This window comes from Micromys minutus (assembly GCF_963924665.1).
Source record: "Micromys minutus genome assembly, chromosome: 1".
Classification (NCBI taxonomy): Eukaryota; Metazoa; Chordata; class Mammalia; order Rodentia; family Muridae; genus Micromys; species Micromys minutus.
In genome coordinates this window covers 224,438,485-224,457,332 of record NC_137969.1, presented here as the reverse complement: position 1 = coordinate 224,457,332, position 18,848 = coordinate 224,438,485, and the positions used below count along the sequence as shown (strand labels likewise).

General features: G+C 41.7%; 1 protein-coding gene across 1 annotated transcript in view; it reads right to left on the bottom strand.

Moving 5' to 3' along the window:
• RAD51B (RAD51 paralog B) overlaps nucleotides 1-18,848 on the bottom strand; it is a 489,070-nt gene that overhangs the window by 134,849 nt on the left and 335,373 nt on the right. The window contains exon 7 of the mRNA XM_080914684.1: nucleotides 17,809-17,905. Within this exon, the coding sequence (XP_080770810.1) occupies nucleotides 17,809-17,905 (97 nt within the window). The remainder of the gene's footprint in view (nucleotides 1-17,808; nucleotides 17,906-18,848) is intronic.

The following is an 18,848-nucleotide window of genomic DNA, read 5'->3' as shown; positions in this document are numbered from 1 at the left end:
ATGGTGTACACACACACACACACACACACACACACACACACACACACACCCAAAACACTCATATACACAAACTAATGTAAATAAACAAGGGAGAGGTATGTGGAACATAGCTTGGTGCTGTGGGTGTGGGTATTTGAGGTGGGATGCATCAGGCTGGACAGAGTGTACTGAGGCCATGGGTTTAATTACAATAATGAAAGAATGAAGGGAAAAAATGAAAGGAAGGAAGGAAGAGAAAAAGAAGAAAAAAACTTCCTTAGAAGGAGATTTCATAAAAGATTATTATTATTATTATTGTTGTTGTTGTTAAAACTATGTAGATGGTTCTAAGCATCTCTTTGCCCTTTACCCAACCTGCAATTCTCATCTCTGAAAACACTGAAGCTAAATCTAGCAGGAGCTACGCAGTCTTATGATCTTGAAAGATGTAGTGTTGCTTATAGTTCATCTGGTCCCAACCCCATGCCCTTCACCTTCCTCTGTATTTCATCTCTGTGTCTGTCCTTCCTTCCTACAACTAACACTTTTTACCTTTGGCTTTTCCCTTTTATGACTCAATGTTCCAAACTGAGATAAGAATGAATATTGACCTCCCTATGGCTACTTTCAGGGAAGGGCCAGTGTCACACCGTTGAGCAGGCTCAACAGTAGAGAGCAGACACTCCCACTTGATGAAGCTTTCCATCAGACCAATGGCCACCTTGAGTTTGGCTCTCAGAGTTTTGCTCTAAGAATGGCTTCCCTATTCTACAAGCAAGATAATTCTTGGAAGAATCTGCTGACATTTCTAAGAACACTCATCTACTGGTGACACAAGAATGTCACAAAAATTAGTGCTGCTGTAAGCTCTGTTGGCAGATTGGAGACTGAGCACCTGGGAGCTGAGATACTGGAGGAACCCTTGTTTCCTAAAAGTCTTCGATCCGAGGATTGCCTTGGTGGTGGCCTTTCCAATAAGAGTGCATTTGCTTTCCACTCAATTTCACAACAGAGACTAACCATTAGCAAGATGGGGAGTATTAGGTTCCCTTGTTCAGGCTAAGGATGGCTGACTTGGGTGGCAGGAAGCTGAACAGTCTCTAGAGAAGAAAATGTCTGTGGGTAGCAGGCCTCATTCTCAAGCCTTAACAAAACAAATAAACAGCGCAGTTACAAACACCAGTGAAAGAAAAATCAAAGGATCACCTCACGTCATAGTGCTGGGAAGGGCCCACAAGAAATCTTCATTTGACTAAGTCTGAAGCCTTGATTCTTAAATAATTACACAGCCCCTAAGGCACTGTCATGTAATATGGTCTAAGGGCAGAGCAAAGCATTTGAAAATATCTCTTGTAGAGCCTTTGTATTATCCTCAGTAATGAGAAAAATGAATGAGCCTTTTTTTGTTTTGTTGTTTTTGTTTGATTTGGCAGCCTTAAGATCTGAAGGTTTGTTAAGTGGAAAAGGTAGAATGGGACCCAATTTGAGTTCGTCTGGCAAGGAAACTCCTCCATGACACTGGTTCATGTCTCAAACCAGACACAAACTTTCTATCACTGCAGTTTCTCAAACACTGTGCCCGGCACATTTCCTTCTCTCCCTGACAGAGAGGACGGCGTGCTGGATAAGCTAACACAGTGGAAGCGTTCTGACGCACATAATGTCCTGATGATGTGTCCTTGTGGTAACAAACAAACAAGACTGAGCTGGGAATTATGTAAGGCTATCTTTGATACTATTTAGAAAACAACGGGAAAATGCCATCTGCCCTACGTTCCTCGAGAACATCCAATCAAGGGCCCAGGCATGTTTCCTGGCTTCAGACTGGCTATAAATAAATTTAATAAGGATGAAAAAAGTCACTCCATCATTTACAGTTCTCTCTAGTCTCCAGCTGACAAAAATCCAGTCCAGATGTTTGTCCTACGAGATCAACAGTAACTGCATGAAACTCCCTCTGGAGTAAGAAAGCTCTAGAAGAAAGGGATTGGTTGGCAAAGAAAGGGAAAGGAGGTCGGCTGGGTGGGCATGGACAAACCCTGCTTGATACTCACTTAACAGGGACACAGTAATTAACTTATTTTGTGTGTAAGTATTCTAGTTTATATAGCCTTCCCCTTCCTCATCCCTTTTTTCAAAGATACAGGGATTTGGCTTGTGAAGTCTGCAATGGTTGTTCCATAACCTTTGCTTTTAAATTAAACAAATGACCTCAGATTTTGGAGCAGTTGTTGACTTGGGGGAAAGTATGCCATTAAAAGTGTGCCAGAAACAGATTTAATTGGTACACATCCCAAAAACTGTTCCAAAGAGCACAGGCTTCCTGCATATAGATTTCAGGGAACTTATTCAAAGACCGTGTAGCTTTGTCAAAATTTGAGACGTGAAACAAGCCAGCTGAAAGAGTCCATATCAAAAGGGTAAATTCAATTCAAGAGATATTAATCTGATTACCTAAGCATGGCTGCGAATCGGATATGGTCCATTGTGCGCTCTTGTTCAACCTGGACAGCTGGAGGAGCCAATGGCTTCCCTTCCCCTGACATATAATTAAGTTTTAAGAGCCGATCAAGTTACGGATACCAAGTTTTAAGAAATATTTCATTCAGGAGTGGCATTTACAGTGTTTGCCTGTTGCAAGAGTCATTGTTCATTTGACTTGCTTGAGCCATGCTGGAGAGTGTGTGGATCAGGGCGCAGGGGCTTGGTGTTTGTGTTTCAGGCTACAATAACCGCCCTCTGTGCACCTGCCTGGAGGAGAAACCAGTCCAGCCGCCTCCCAAGACAAAAGAGCCCTGTTTTAAGTGCTGAAAACCCAGACGTGAACTGACCCTGTCAAATTCCAGTTAGAAAAAAAATCAATATTTTTCATCCAATCCAAGGGAGCTGGGTTTCCTTTCCTAGCCACACAATGTTTGAGCAAGAGTGACTGGGCAACAGGATCATTTCTTTTCTCGGGAGTCTCCCCACCCTTCTAGGTTCCTTCTCTAAAGGTGAAACTCACAGCTTGGCATACCATCACCGGTCCCTTGGGGTCCATACTCTCCCAGACAGCTTCCAATGTATTCTGACTTCAGTCATAGACACATACCTTCCAAATGCAATGTGTTGTCAATGAATGCTAACAAAGCTGTCCCTAGTACACACTTGTCACAAACTGCAGGTACACTCACCATTGTAAGAACACTTACCCATAGACAAAGGGCCAAGACTATTTTTTATTCCTATTATGGTTTTTAATATGAGTTAGTCAAAGGCCAGGACTAATTTTAGATGTCTTCTCTTGATTGTTCAGCTTCACAACACAAACTAATTCCTGTCGAGGATGAATCATACCAAACTCAACGAAGAAGCATATCATCATAAAAGAAGCAGTTTCTTGAAAAATCTAAAACAGCCAACAGAGTGAGGTTTGTTTTGAGTATTTCACCCAGGTAGCAGATGAGCAACCAGAAAAGGGAGGTGACTAGCCTAATTTAAGAGCATAAGTTGCTTACAACACCAGAAATGACCTGTGATTTAGTTTCCTATTTCCTTGAGTGGAGAGGGAGATAAAGCATGATTTTGGCAATTATCTTAACTGCCATTGGTAATGAGGCCCTGGCTAAAAATTGTTTTTTTTTGTTTTTTTTGTTTTTTGTTTTGTTTTTTTTTTTTTTTTTTTTAAATTATGACTGCTGAAAATAAGCTATAGTTTCAAGTTTCAAGGGTTAAAGCTTTCTCAGGATAGCTTCAATAGTCACTCCAAACTTGAACCCCAAGGGGCAGCAAACCAGATGATCAGCATAGAAAATGGAACCAGGCTCCCTGACATAACCACTGCACCAGGATGTGATTAAATATTTGTCTGTAGTGAGCCTAGGAACCAAGCAATAGCTTATTTCATTTGGTTTTTATCAAAAAATCTATCCAAGAAAAAAGAGTTGACCACCTCAAGTGTAAGGTACACTGGTCAAGGTACAACCTTGGTCAGGCTGGTGAATTCTTGGTAGAGCATAGTACTGAATCTCAGCTGCCACTTTACCAGTGGCTGTGACCAGTCACAAAGGCAGTCAGTCTATAAAATGATATCCTGGGTACTGCATACATGCTGATTCAAAAAACTAGTCAAGGAGACTGTCTTAGTTTTGTTCAGATATCCTGGGATGGTGGCCCATGCCATTACCACAAAGACTGACTGACCTCCATTTCTCCTTTAATAACATTTACTTATTTATTTGTGTGGTGAGCACATGCCAGACATGCATATCAAGATCATAGAACAACTTGGTTCTCTCCTTGTCCCCAGGTGGGTCCCAGGAATCGAACTCAGGTTGTCGGGGTTTGGCAGCAAATGCATTATCTGCTGAACCTCTCCTACTGGACTTGAACTTCTCCCTCATTCTTGATGACTCATTAGTTGCTGTACAACACAACAACAATTGTTGCATGTGTATGAACTCTGTTCTCAGGCCATTCTCTATTTGTTTATTAATCAACTATAGCACAGCATCGGGCCAACTCAGAAGTAACATTAAACTTCATTTGGTATGCAGACATTCTAAGGCTCCAAACAGAAACTGAGCATTATTATAATTGGCCTTTATGTTCTAGTAGGGCCAAGGCTAAAACTGGTCTTTGTATCCTCTGAGCAACCAGTAAGATTTTTATATTATAGGTGCTGAATGAAGAAATGAATTAATGAGCAAACAATTGAATGAATAGAGCTAATGCTCAAATCTGGGGTTAAAGGTCATTGAGATGATGCAGTGGGTGAAGGTATCTGCTACCATGCACAATGATCTATCTGTCTTTGAGCCCTGCAATCCACCATAGTGGAAGAAGAGAACCAACTCCTGCAAATTGTTCTCTGATCACATGCATGCTGTGGCATGCACATTTCAAAAATAAATAGATGGATGACAGATAGACAGACAGGAGGATTTGGGGGTTTAGTCTCACTTTTACTAAGATAGTAAAGAATTCTCTAAAGAAAACATGGAGGACTTTGGAACTAGACCCAATACCAGGCATACACATCCGACTCAGTGAGATATGGGAAATGACTGATACGACCTGTTTCATTGTCAAGTGTCCTATTTCCAACTTAATTAAGTTTTATATAACTTAATTGCGGTCGTTTCTACTATGATTTACAGAAAATATGCTAAATATTGATGGCTTATAGATTCAAAGTGCAAAGACTTCTGGTATAGATATCCAGCATAATAACTGACAAGGAAGGTGGCAGATGCCCCTGAGGGGCGGGCCAACCTGTGCTTGCTCTACATATCATCACAGGAGAAAGAGGGAAGCCTGCCTAAGGCAGAGGAGAATAGAGCACCCTGCTTTGTAAAGATGGAACCCTACAAACAGTCTGGAAAGGCCAACTTAATGTGGCCAAGGGATAGGAGGGCAAAGAGGATACTCTAAAATGACCCTTGGCTGGGGCAGGGAGAAGACAATGTGTCTTCCAGACACCATAGGCTATCAAATAATAATCCCAGTGGCAGATATGAATCACTTCCTTTCTAGTTGTTGGTCAGTGTAACTCAATAGAAACAATCCACCCATCAAGAAAGGTTACTGTCATAGTTCTTGGTCACTCAATGGAACTTTGTATTAAGACACTACTGCTGAAGATACTACATATCTGAGTCGTAGGACATAGAAAACTCAAATTGCTGCTAACCTGGAAGTCATCCCCACTCCTACTTGACCCCAGCAACTAGATTTCTTAGTGTTGAAAGGTTTTATTCAGCTACCAAGGGAGAAAAGTAATCAATTGTCCTACACAGATGTAACACCCTGTGAACTACAATTGAATGCCTTGGCAGGATAGTGCGTGACTCTTATGGAAGTCACCAATCACGTTCTGGTTTAGATTTAAAGATGAAGCTTGTGCCTGGTAACTGGGTGTCTTAGTTAGGGTTACTATTGCTGTGATGAAACAGTATGACCAAAAGCAACTTGGGGAGGAAAGGCTTTATGTGGCTTACACTTCCACATCACTGTTCATCATTGAAGGAAGTCAGAGCAGGAACTTAAACTGGGCAGGATCCTGAGGGCAGGAGTTGATGCAGAGGCCATGGAAGAGCACTATCTATGTCCTTTCTCCTCATGACTTGCTCATCTTTCTTTCTTATACAACCTGGGACCACCAGCTTGGAATGACACTGCCTACAATGGGCCGGTCCCCTTCCCCCCACCCCGTCCCCTATCAATCACTAATTAAGAAAATGCCTTACAGCAGGATCTTATGGAGGCATTTTCTCAGCCGAGGTTTTCTCCTTTCAGATAACTCTAGCCAAAACCCCGTGGCCAGCTAGATCACAGACCCTAGGGTGGAACCTGATACCATTCATTACTCTACTAAATGGACACACTAAATAAACTGCCCTCAAGTTCTTATCTTTATACCAATAGATTAGTGTGGATCTTTCAACCTTCACCAAAGAAGCTTCTTATTATAGTAGACAGCACTTAACACAGAAAATCACAGCTGGTAAACATGCATAGAATAAAAGACTGGAGTAGTCCATCCTAAATGAGACAACCATATCACACCTCCTTCCTCCAAAGCTCGGGGATCACCAAGGAAAAGAAGGTGGAACCATGAGAACTAGAAGTGGACATCTGCAGTGAAACAGAATTATCTGGACACAACAGTACCATTGCATACGTGACTTCACAGAGGCTATGCTTCATGCCCAAGACTTGAGTTCAAGCCAGTTAAGTTCCCAGTATAGATGTGGGAGGGGCTCATGATGTTCTACTCCCAGATGAAGCACTATTGGCAACTGACGACTTTAAGAGAACACCCATTCTATGCCCAAGCACATGCAGACAGCACCAAGTAGACCCAATGTGTTTAAGAAAAAAGAGCACATGAAGTTGGGGAAAAAAAGCAGTAGATAGGATAGGGAAAGAATTAGAGGAAAGGGAGTAGACATGGATTTGATCAACATACTTTAATTGTGTGTGTGTGTGTGTAATCCTCAAACAATAGAAAAGGAGAAAAATACAAGTATAGAAACAAAAACATGAAGATTGTAGGCTTGATCACAACACTTAAAAGAAACTGAACCTCACGAACTTACTGATCTTTCTTATTACTTCGTGCAGGGTCTAGTATATACTAGTCGCTTGACATTACTGTTACAACTATTAGCAAAAGAAGCATGAGGCATACATGTATTTATTTCTACAGTGTCATTAAGGAATTCAAATTATTTTCCCCCTTTCTCTTACATCCTAACAATGAATTATAGGCACCCTGATGTTATTTTTAACCATAAGGTGCTCTGATAAATGGACAGAGAGCTAAATGGTACTCCTATAGCCAAGGCTGGCCTCAGACTCACTATATAAGTTCAAAATTACCTTGAACTTACCTGATCTTCCTCCTTCTCCTAAGTCATAGAACAACAAGCATGAACCACCAAGCCAGGTACACATGATATTTTCAGAATCCTTATGTATAAGACGAATCTCTCCTGAACCAACAAGACAGAAAAATCAAAACTAGACCTGGCTACTCAAGACCATAGAAAGGCTAAAGTATACTGAGACGTTCTTATTGTCATTAGGTTAGGGCTCTCTTTACCCCAAAGTGATCAAGGTGAGAGCTCCTCTGTAGTCTTTAAATTACTACTTGAGAAATATCTTCCAACTACAAAATGGCTCTATTACGATAGCTGGGTACCAGCCTAACCATAAATAAATAAATAAATAAATAAATAAATAAATAAATAAATAAATAAATAAAAAATAAATAAATAAATCCAAACAAGCAAAAAACTGATTAGCATGATACAGATCTTTCATAGTTGGGTCTCCATCTGTCTATAGCTTCTTTTACTCCACCACAGTTCCTTTCTCTTTCCTCCTTCCCTTCTATTTCCTTCCATCCTTTTTTTTTTTTTTTTTTTTTAAAAGAAAAAACCTGCTTAGAGCACCAGAAGGAGAACCTGTTTCTGTTTAAGACTGCTAAAGATCCTCCAAGGTCCAATTGAAGCTTCCTCTTGCTGTAGTCTTCCTACACAGCCCATCTCCCAGCCAGGAGTTTCATGTGTTACTTCATAATCGCCCAAAACTTGTGTCATCGGGACACCAAATCTTTTAAATTTTAAAACTTTTTAAATTTAATTAAAATTTTTTTTTTACAAAATTTGACCTAATTTTGCTACTAATCTGTCCATTACACACACCAGTACCTGTGACCTTCTGAATCAGCAGGGACCAGAGCATTTTTCTCAGATTCCTCAGCTTCTGTCTAACATGGGACCTAATAGATCATAGAAGTCTAATAATACCCTTAGACTATCAAACTAAGGTATCACAGTCTCCACCCCTGTGTGAGTGAGATTCCTCCTCCTGTCCTCTCTGGTCTGATCCTTTCTCCGTACTATCTGTTGCCCTTCACCTTACAGTTAGCACCAACACACACTGAAAGAATTCACAATGTGCCAAGTTAGTAAAAATTCCAGTGCTGGGGCCTAAATCTCTAAGCAAGACTCTTTCCTTCTGCCTGCAGGCACCTCACCCACTCACCAGACATTTGCTGAGTAAAATCCCTTTCCCATCAGTGTTCTCTGTGGGGACCTAAGAGTGGACAAAGTCTTACCCTCATGGAACTTATATTTTTAGTGACCTGAGGATAGGATTTTCTTGCTGGCTTACAGTCATTTAGTGCTAGCAGTTCAGAGAGAAAGCTACTCTCTAGGGTTCAGTTTGAGCCCTGAAGAAACAGGCAGTCTTTTCCTTTGGATCTAAGCTTTGTATCTATCTGTGGTTTTCTGAGCCACTTGGGCACTGACATTTGTTTCCTGAGCTTGACCTTTGAAGATTTCAATTGCTAATTGTATGTCTGTTATAAATATTTTAGGGGAACACTTTCTCCTTGTCATGCATTGCTGTTGGGATATATTATTTGTACAAAAATAATTTTATCCTGTTGTTTTTCATGATTCTTTATTTTGTCATTCTTGGTGGGTATCCCAGGAAGATTCTGGAACTTTTGATGCCCCTGCCTCAGCCTCCTCATGTTGGGATTATAGGCATGCAGCCTCAGACTCATGTTATTTTGGTGAGTTTTGGTTTCTTTCATTATTTTTGTTTTTGTTTTAGCTTCATTCATTTATATACCATATTTTAAAACAAAACAGTTTGTTCCATTAATTTCCTGATCACATTGTTAGTATCCATCTTTTATAGGTAGAAGTGATACTGCTAGGAAACACTGGTTCTCCTAGCTTTCTTTTTATGAGTCTAAAGGAAATATAATTAAGAAAATCAACTCAACAACTCAACACACACACACACACTTAGCTCATTACTTATCTCCCACAGATAGTAATTTTGCTCCAGCTTATTTAAAATCACAGCCAGGATCCAGCTTATGTGTAGAGAAGTTAAAGTGTCTGCATTTCAGTCACTCAGCTGACAACCGGCTCTTCCACCTTTGAGCTGTCCTAAGCAGCCGATAGGTAATGGCTGATCATGGACTATAGTCTGTACTAATGTGCTTCTTTCATAGGTCTCTGAACATGAGGCAAAATTAGCAGAGTTAGGTTAGGGCCATATCTAAAACAACAATGAATAATTAAGACTAAGTAGTGAATTATGGATAAACAAAAGAGATCTCTCTTCCCCATGAAGACAAACTTTAGGGCTTGTTGTAAGCATAAAAACAAACAAACAAACAAACGGGTCAAGGAGGAGCAAGATAGCTATTTTTGGGGCCAGAAAGACAATGATTTATTTTATTTTATCACAGTACATTGGCTTAAAGGCATGGGCTCATGGTAGGTAATTAAGACTAAACTCTCAGAAGAGAGGACACTGAGAGAGGACAGGACTAAAAGAATGAGCACAGCCCTGTTATCAAACTTACCCTAAATCTGCTCAACCAGGCAAGGCCCCTCCGTTAGATGTTATACTGTGTCTATGTGAAGGGAACCTCCCCCACTTCATGGGTGCTTTTACAAAGAGGAGAGCACTGGACATTCTATTTGTCATAAGACTTCTTAGTTCCACTCACTGGGTGAAAGGATAACTGATGGACAGACATAGCAGGCCAGCTGGACCAACCCTTTCATAAGACCAAGCCAAGATTACAGACAGATATAGGAAAAGTACATCGAATGACTGACGTCTCTGTATGTCTGATTCCCCATATGATTTGACTACATTTTGGTCCCTAATTGCATGTAGATCAAGAGAATCTTAATTAAATTTTTTACAGAAGAACTTGGTAAATTAAAATGTAAACTTTGGAACTAGCCTCTAAGAGTTGGAGTCAGGCCTGGCTCCACAACTAACTTTGCTGCCATCTAAGTCCTAGGCCCTTTGTCTGTAAAATGGGATAATGGATACCTTCTTTTTGTAGAGTTCCTGCAAGGATTCTATATGATAATGGTGAAACAAAGCCAAGCACATAGTACATGCTCCATAAATACTGGTGGCATCTACTCATGGGCTTTTAAAGATGAACTTTAGTCAGCTTCTTTCTGACTTTTGAGAGTCCCAGGACCATCTGCTGTTTCAAGAAGCACCACTGGTAAGAATTCAGATGAAAACACATCTGTCTCGAACCCAGAGATGCTTCCCATAGAGACCGAACAAGCAGTGATCCTCAAATTGTGGCTTCTGAACCAACACTATCCTATTCTTAAAGGCTCAGAATTCGGCAGACATACAAATTCTTTGTTTTTGTTTTTGTTTTTTGTTTTGTATTTTTTTACCCACATCAACTGGAACTCTAGGAGTAGAAGTCCAGGAACATGTATATTAATAAACCTGCTAGTTAAAGTTCAAGATCCACTAGAAGCAAGGTTCTAGTGGAGAAATGCAAGTATTCCATATGTTTTACTGAAGAGTTGATCTAACTAACGGAGTTTTCCATCTTCCAGAGTACATGGCTTTGGAAGTAATGGACACAAGAAGCTATATCAGAGTTTGCCTGGGCTGTTCTTAGGATATGCTGCTTTGTTGGACACTGTGACACTCCACCTAATCCCAGTCAATTCTGTAAATGCATTCTGAAAAGCACTTCATGTCACATGACAACATAAGCCACACAAATCAGCTACTTTCCCTTCTGCCATCCATCTGCCTTACTGGTGTCCCACCCTTGGCACAGAACTCTCTATGTTGATGGCCAAGAAGGATATCTTCTCAGAGATTCCTTCCAACTGGGAATCCTCCAGGACCATGCCATTCTTGTTGGCCTTGTTACCTATGGAGGCAACTGACAAAGCTTGGCTTTGGTGACTGAATCCCCCGAGTCTTCTTGACCCTGAGACCTTATCAAAAACATGTGCAGACCTGGAGAACCAGATGGTAAAATTCAGGTGGTAAAAGAAACTGAGAATACGGGGAAGAACGTTCACAATACCTATGGCAGAGCCAAACGCTGTGATGGATACATGTCATCTTAGTACCTGGGAGACAGGGGTAGGAGGATCACAAATTTAAGGCCAACCTGGGCTAGGTAGTAAAAACTTATCCAAAACAAAACAAAGTCTATACTTTGGCTGAGTGGGTAAAAGGCTCACCAAACTTGGTGATAAATTATATCCTGGGGACCCACATGATAGATAGAAGGAAAGAACCAACTCCCACAAGTTCTTCTCTGGCCTGTTTATGTGTGTGTAGTGCATAGTGCCACATACATACACATGCATGCAGACATACATAAAGAAATGTAATTTTAAACATTTAAAAAAGACAGAACAAAGCCAACCCCCCATATATCCAGGTCTCGAAAAACTGTCCAAAGACTGGTCTATCTGGCTGCCATCCAGTGTGGTTATCTTACACCTGTGCCTCAACTCTGGGTCCCTTCACCAAAGAAGTCCAGAGCTCATGGCTAAGCGGACTTCCCAGTGCTTGGCTTTAATGCTCCCTTCTCCTTTGATCCTTCAGTCATGGATATATTGCCCCCTTGGCCTCCTTGCTGAGAACCCTCCCTCGACTCCCCTCCCTCTGGAGATTTATGGCTTTTCTGACATTTGTAGGCTGTGCCAATCTCCTCTCAACTCCAGTTCCCTTGCCTTACACAATATTTAGACTTTCTTTAGCCAAACACCACACATTTTTGTGAGCTTCTAATCTTTTTTTTCTCTATAAATTAGACTTTTCATGGCATCTAAACAGTTGCTGGAAGTAATATAGGCACAGTCAAGCACTGTAGATTCTAGAATGTAGGGAATGTGTGGTGTGGGCAAATGTGTGTGCCCTTGTGAAGAGAAACACATGAAACGCCCTGTGTGTTGACATATGTCTGTGGCTTTGGAATAAAAACGGAAAGATCACTGGGTCCTTTAAATATCTTTGTCCAAAACTCACTCCTAAGAAGTCGTGATGTCCAAATCCAAGGTTTCCCAGGAAGCACAGTGACTCCTGTCCCTGTCCCCACCCTTCCACTCATGGTGTGGCTTTGAGCAGTTTCCTTCTCTTCTTCATGCTCCAGTTGCATGAGGTGGACTAAGACATTTATCATTTTAAGACAAGTCATAGTACTATGGAAATGCTAATTAAATGCTGTTGACAACCACTGTTAATATTAACCTCAGAATCACTGAGGAACACCTGATGCTTCCAAAGCACAAACTGTAGCTATGCACCATACCCCTGAGTAGTGGGTATGAACCTGCTCCACCCATGCCCCTTTCTACATGATCTACATAAACCTATGAACGCCGGTGTGAGCGTGAACTCTGAAGGGCCTTGGAGTCAACATGTGGAAAAAGTTGGCTAACTTGACCAACCCACCCAAAAGTTTGTGGTTAATGGATTACAAATTTGGGTAATGCAGAACAATAAATCACAACTAAAATAATAAAGCTGAAAGTACACACAATTTAAGCAGAAACACCAGTGTTTTTTATCGGAAATGAAAGAAAGCATTGATCACAGCAACTGTCTGAGATTAGCAGGGAGCCGCATTTTCAAACATCCTGCAGTAAATCCAGAGCAGAGCCAGCTGGAAAGCAAGAGTGGAAATAAAACCAGAGAATCCGTACCACGCTTTGAAGTCTGCTTCTTTCACAACCACGAGTCCCCAATTCGCCCCAACCATTCTGAGTTGCTTTTGCTTGCTAAATTTATTTTAAAAGACACACAAGCCACACACACTTGCATATAATCTTTCAAATGGACTCCAGCTTTTTGCAAGGGTGGCTTGTTAGGGAATTTGAATCCCAAAATACTTTCTCTTGCAAATGAAATCAGCCATCAATTCCCTCTACTGAAACAGGAATAGAAAGGCTTCCAGCACTAAAACTAAAAGCTACTCTTGGTTCTGGTAAGAAGCACATTTTATTTTTCTTTTGTTCCATCTTTGACCCTTCCATGCACTTTCAAGTTTTACTTTCCATGTGCTGTTGTCAAGCGAAGACTACTCACAGAGATAAGATGAAACCAACATGCCAGATGCTGGGATGGCAGCCCAGTAATCTCTTCCATCCCATGAAGCCTCTTGGGACTCCTCAAGTGGGTCGGACATGTCAACATATTGAAGATTAACTGCTACCCTCCCAAAGCATCAGAAGAAAATTAAAGGTGTCGGTTGAGTGGAGCGTCAATCTTGCTACCACACAACAATGTCACTTACCAACCATGTCCCTGTATATGGGGACTTGGTCAGTTCTGCTCAAATCCCAGGTCAGAATTTATGGGCAGCTGGATCATTAGATCTTTTCCCTAATGATCAATATGGGGAAAGATAGTCCCTGAGGCTGAGGTCCAGCACCCCATGGTCTCTTCAGTCACTACAAAGAAGAACTGCAAGAGCTAAGAATCAGAAAGTTAAATAACCATTGATGATCTCTCATAGCTTGTATATCAGGTTTTTCACCATTACAACAATACCTGGAAAAGTTGCTTTGAATGACAGTACTGCCTACTCTGGCCTAGAATTACAGAAAACTGTATTATTATTTTATAATAAAAATCATCATCAACCAACCAAACCCTCCAGAACTCCCAGGGACTAAAACACCAACCATTGAGCACACATGTAGAGACCCATGGCTCCAGTTACTTATGTAGTAGAGGATGGCATTGTCTGGCATCAGTGGGAGAAGAGGCCTTTGGTCCAGTAAAGGCACGTTTTCCCAATGTAGGGGAATGCCAAGACACTGAGGTAGAGAGGGTGGTTGGGAGAGGGAGCACCTTCATGAAAGTAAGTTCAGGGGGAGGGGGAATGGGAGTGGGGAGAGGAAGGGGATAACATTTGAAATGTAAATACAGAGAATATCCAATAAAAATAATTTAAAAAAGAAACAAAAATATTTTAGAACAAACAAAAAATTGTTAATTTTTTTAAACCTGGTCTCATTTGTGAAATGATGGGCTGGATAAATATAACAAGTCTGAAGTCTTTTCCAGTCCTTATATTATTGTAAGACAGTAAGAGGACCTAAAGATCAATCTAGCAGTGGGGTTTTAATTCTAATATACAGAGTGAGGCAAATGACCTCATTGAGACTGCTCTAGTGAGCATGGACACTTTGGCCGGCCTGACACACACCCCTCTATATTGCTTCTTTTTATTCCACATACATTTTTGGGGGTTGTTTGTCCCTAATTCTCTTTGTATCTCTTCCATACATACATATAGTCAAACAGAAGTGTATGCGATCCAGAGAGAGTGAGAAACACCCTGGGCTGGGGTGACTTTGTATGGGCCCTAAAAGTTCTATTTTCTTGAGTTAATGAGATAGTCCATGATAGGCAGGCTGCAAAACACCAAGTAACTGAATGTGTCCTCTTATTCCTTCCTAAGACACAAGCTGTGTAGGGCAGAAGTAGGTTGGGAAAGGCCTTGGCCTATGGAGTCCACTCCTCCCTATTTGGCCTTCCCACCTCAGAGCTGTGTAACTCAACACTGGAATGAAACCTCAATACAGGGACTCATACTGGGGACCCAAACTGTGAACACTGGGTGTGCTTAATCCAGACAACAACCCAGGCACAAATTGAATAAGGCAGAGGCAGCAATGCAAAAACAAAGAACTCTCAACTCTACAAACACTGGGAGGGCAACAGCTGGTCAGCTGAGATTAAAGGAGCATAGAGTGCCTCCCATCTCCTGACTTCTCCTCCCCCATAGCCATCCTTGTAGCCAGCCAGGACTTACTTTTATAGCCCTGTGCAGATGACCTTGTTCCAGCTAAGATAGGGGCTCCTTTGATCTCAGCAGGAGATGCTCTGGGCTTGCAGCTGGCAGATATTAATAGCACAGGATAAGCTTGGGCAGAAGAGATGGCTCATTTGGACCAGGTCACTTGTATTCCCTTCTCTGCAGCAGAGCAGAAGGGACTTCATTTCCCAGATCAACCCCTGCTGGGTGTTCCTCTCAGGTCTACCCAGCTCATTTTACTGCTGCCTGCTCTTGGCTGCATGCTCTCACCTCACAACTGTTTTCAAGCGAACACTGTTTAAGCAAGGGCCTCTGATCTGCAGCTGAAATCCATTACAGGTTTACTCTGGGAAACACAAGAGCCACTGTGGCTGGGTCCTTCCCATCTGCAGACTCACCTCACCCAGTCAGGACTAAAAAAGACTCACACAATCTTTCACTTCTTCAAACTACCATCAGTCAGAAGAAAAAACTGAGGTCTAAAGTGGTGAAAAGGTGTGTCCATGGTCGTTATTCAGCAAAGGTGACAGAGGCAAAGGTGACCAAATAAAGGACTGAAACCACAAGCAGTTTATTCTTTGTGCCATGTATTTTTTCCTCATCTCTCTCAAAGGACTTAGGGACCACTGCAATATATTTGATCAGGAATGAATGTTCTAAGAAATGACCCCACCTCTTTGAAGTTCTGGGGACAGTCTGTCACTGTCTCATGAGTATTAGGCAAGTGCTTTCTCCAGCCAAAATCTGTTCATTTTAACTTGCTGGTAACTAACTCCACTTTAGATTTTGGGAAAAACATTCCCATGTCCTCTTTTCCTATTCAGCTATACAAGAAAAATATATTAAAAAACAAAACATACAAACAAAGCCCCAACTGCTTCAGTCCCACTAGGGTTTCATAGTCAGAACAGTTGTTTATTTAAGGAGGAGCTAGGAGCTCCCCTTGCTGTTATCATTTTTCTGTTGCCATTACACTGGAGACCAATGCCATTTCTTCTCCATTTCCTTCTACTTTTTTGCTTACTATAACGTAGAAAGCCAAGAAAAAGAAATGCACTTATTTCCAATTAAAGAAGATAGTCCTTCCGGTTTCCTCAGAGCTGAACAAATGTGTGTGTGTGTTGTGTCCATGTGTAGATCGTGAGTGTGTTTGCGTGTAGTATATCCACATGCATGTTTTGTGTGTATGTACATGGGGATATGATGTATGCAGGTATGGTTTGTGAGTATGTGTGTGTGTAATGTGCATATGGTATATGTATATGGTGTATGTGTGTGTGATGTGTGCATGTATGGTTTCTGAGTGTGTTTGTGTATAGTATGTATATGATATACAATATATGTGTTATGTGTGTGTGTGTGTGTGTGTGTGTGTGTGATGTGTCCATGTATGGTTTCTGAGTATGTTTGTATGTTATGTATATTGTGTGTGATGAGTGCATATATGGTATTTGAGTGTTTGTGTACAGTATGTATATGGTGCCTGTGTGTGGTCATAACGATTTTTAATAACATACATGGCAGAGTACTGGTGACTATCTTCTGTGGTAATCACTTAATATCTACTTATTGCTTACAGTACGCCTACGATATTTTTGGTCACTGAGATAAAAGATGAACACAAAAAGAACACAGCATAGTGCGTGTCTCTGAGAATCCGGGAGTTTAAGGCTGGTTATCTACTTCAGTGGTAAAGGGCTTGTCATTATAACACACATGTGGCCCTAAATTTAATCTCTAGTAGCAGAAAGAAATCTCTACCAAGTTAACCTTCTCTGAGCATTCCTTTACATATCTGAGAAGGTAGAGAAGGCATAGAGGGGAGAACAAGACCAAGTGCACAGCCAGGAGGCTCTCTCTATGCAAGAGGCAGTCTTTGAGCCTGAAGGCCTTGAGAAGGACGTTTTTACTCTAAAGACAACACCAAGAAGCAGGCATGTGGGGCTTCCAGGCCGAGACTAAAGTGGTGCTGATTCAGAAAGCCTGCTTGACCAGGCAGTTGGGAGCCTTGCCAAGAAAGTCCCCTGTCTCCCATCATGACCAATTCTCAGAAAGTAGAAAGGGAAGATGGGCTAGAAGGACTATGTGCATCTACTCGGGCCCATAGTGCCATGCCCCAAATTCAGCTGCAACTAGAAGAGCCCAGAAATGTCAAGGGAGGACTTTCAACAAAATTAGAAACCACCTTTTGGCTGCTGCTGTAGTTCCCCCAAATCAAGGTTCACTGCCTTCAAAATCCCAGCCAGTCTGACCTTTGCTAGGAGGAGATGGAGAGAGAATGGGCAGATTCACCCCTATGGAGACTTTGTTCTGCTGATCGGGAATGTCACATGGCCTGAACAAGGAACCGCTGAACACTCTTAGACAGTCCAGAGGTATTTGGTACAAAGAAAAAGTGAAATCATCACGGGACCACCAGTCAAGGAGTCAGCAGCTGGTTAGGGGGCACTGCAGAGGGGTAACAAAACTCCATCCATGAGGGCATGATGGATAGGTATGGAGATGCCTCAAAGGGAACTCACTCAGAGAGCAAGAGACAAGAATAGATCAGCTGCCCGCAAGATGTCCAAGCCTAAATCACCAGCTCCAGGCAGCAGCACTGATCAGAGTCCAGGAGCCATCTATGTCTCCCAGCTCTCAACAGGAGGCAAGAGTCTGTAAGTCAGTGTCAAGTTTCAGGCTCCCCAGGACAGATCCTTTACCTTCAGACCGGGACAAATCATCAGCCGGAGACACCAGGTCTGCTTGAGAAGGGAGGGCTCCACTCAGATGGGTCGTAATTTGATTCGTCAAGATAACCTGTGAACAGACAGGGAGAACGAGGGGGAGGGAGAAGAAAGAGAGAAGACCAAATTAATTATTAGAGCTATAAAAAGACGGGCTGTGGTTTAGGAGAAGAGTGATAAGCCAGGTAGGAAAGCCCCTGCTTGAACTATCACCAGCTCATCTCTAGGCAGGGCCTGTCGTTATTCAAGTCCCAGAAAGCAGAAGCAGGTAGGCTTTCCTCAGAGCTTAAATGGCTGATAGATTTGTCCCAGATGCTGAGCAAGCTGAGAAGTGTTCCAACATTAGCTCAACACAGAGAGCAAATCAGAATGAAGAGGCACCCGTGCACATCTTATAAAGTTTATCAATTCTGAAAACTGCCTTCCAGATCCGGATACTGCTGGTACTGATTTTAAAGTCATCATTTAAAGTTTGGAGGTCAGTGGCTTCTTCCCGTTACCCCCAATGACAGTTTCATTTCCAAATTTATGAAGCAGGAATGAGACGTGTCTAAAAGAACGCAGGTTCCTTTTTAAATTAGTTGATGTAGCAAAAGAAGTACAGTTTTGCTATACATTTAAGACATAAGTTAATAAGGTTTTACTAAAAAATAAAATTTGCAGCACTTAAAATTCCTGGAAAAGGCTCTATGTAGCTCATATCACCCAACCTTATACAATGATTTTATGTTTGGTATGTTAAAGCTTTCTTTTCCTTAAAAATTTCCTAATAAAAGCTATTCAGTTGTTTAACAATGGAGAGAGAGAGAGAGGGAGAGAGAGGAGAGAGGAGAGGGAGAGAGAGGAGAGAGGAGAGAGAGAGAGAGAGAGAGAGAGAGAGAGAGGAGGGAGAGAGCAGAGAGAGAGAGAGAGGAGGGAGAGAGCAGAGAGAGAGAAGAGAGAGAGAGAGAGAGAGAGAGAGAGAGAGAGAGAGAGAGAGAGAGGAGGGAGAGAGCAGAGAGAGAGAAGAGAGAGAG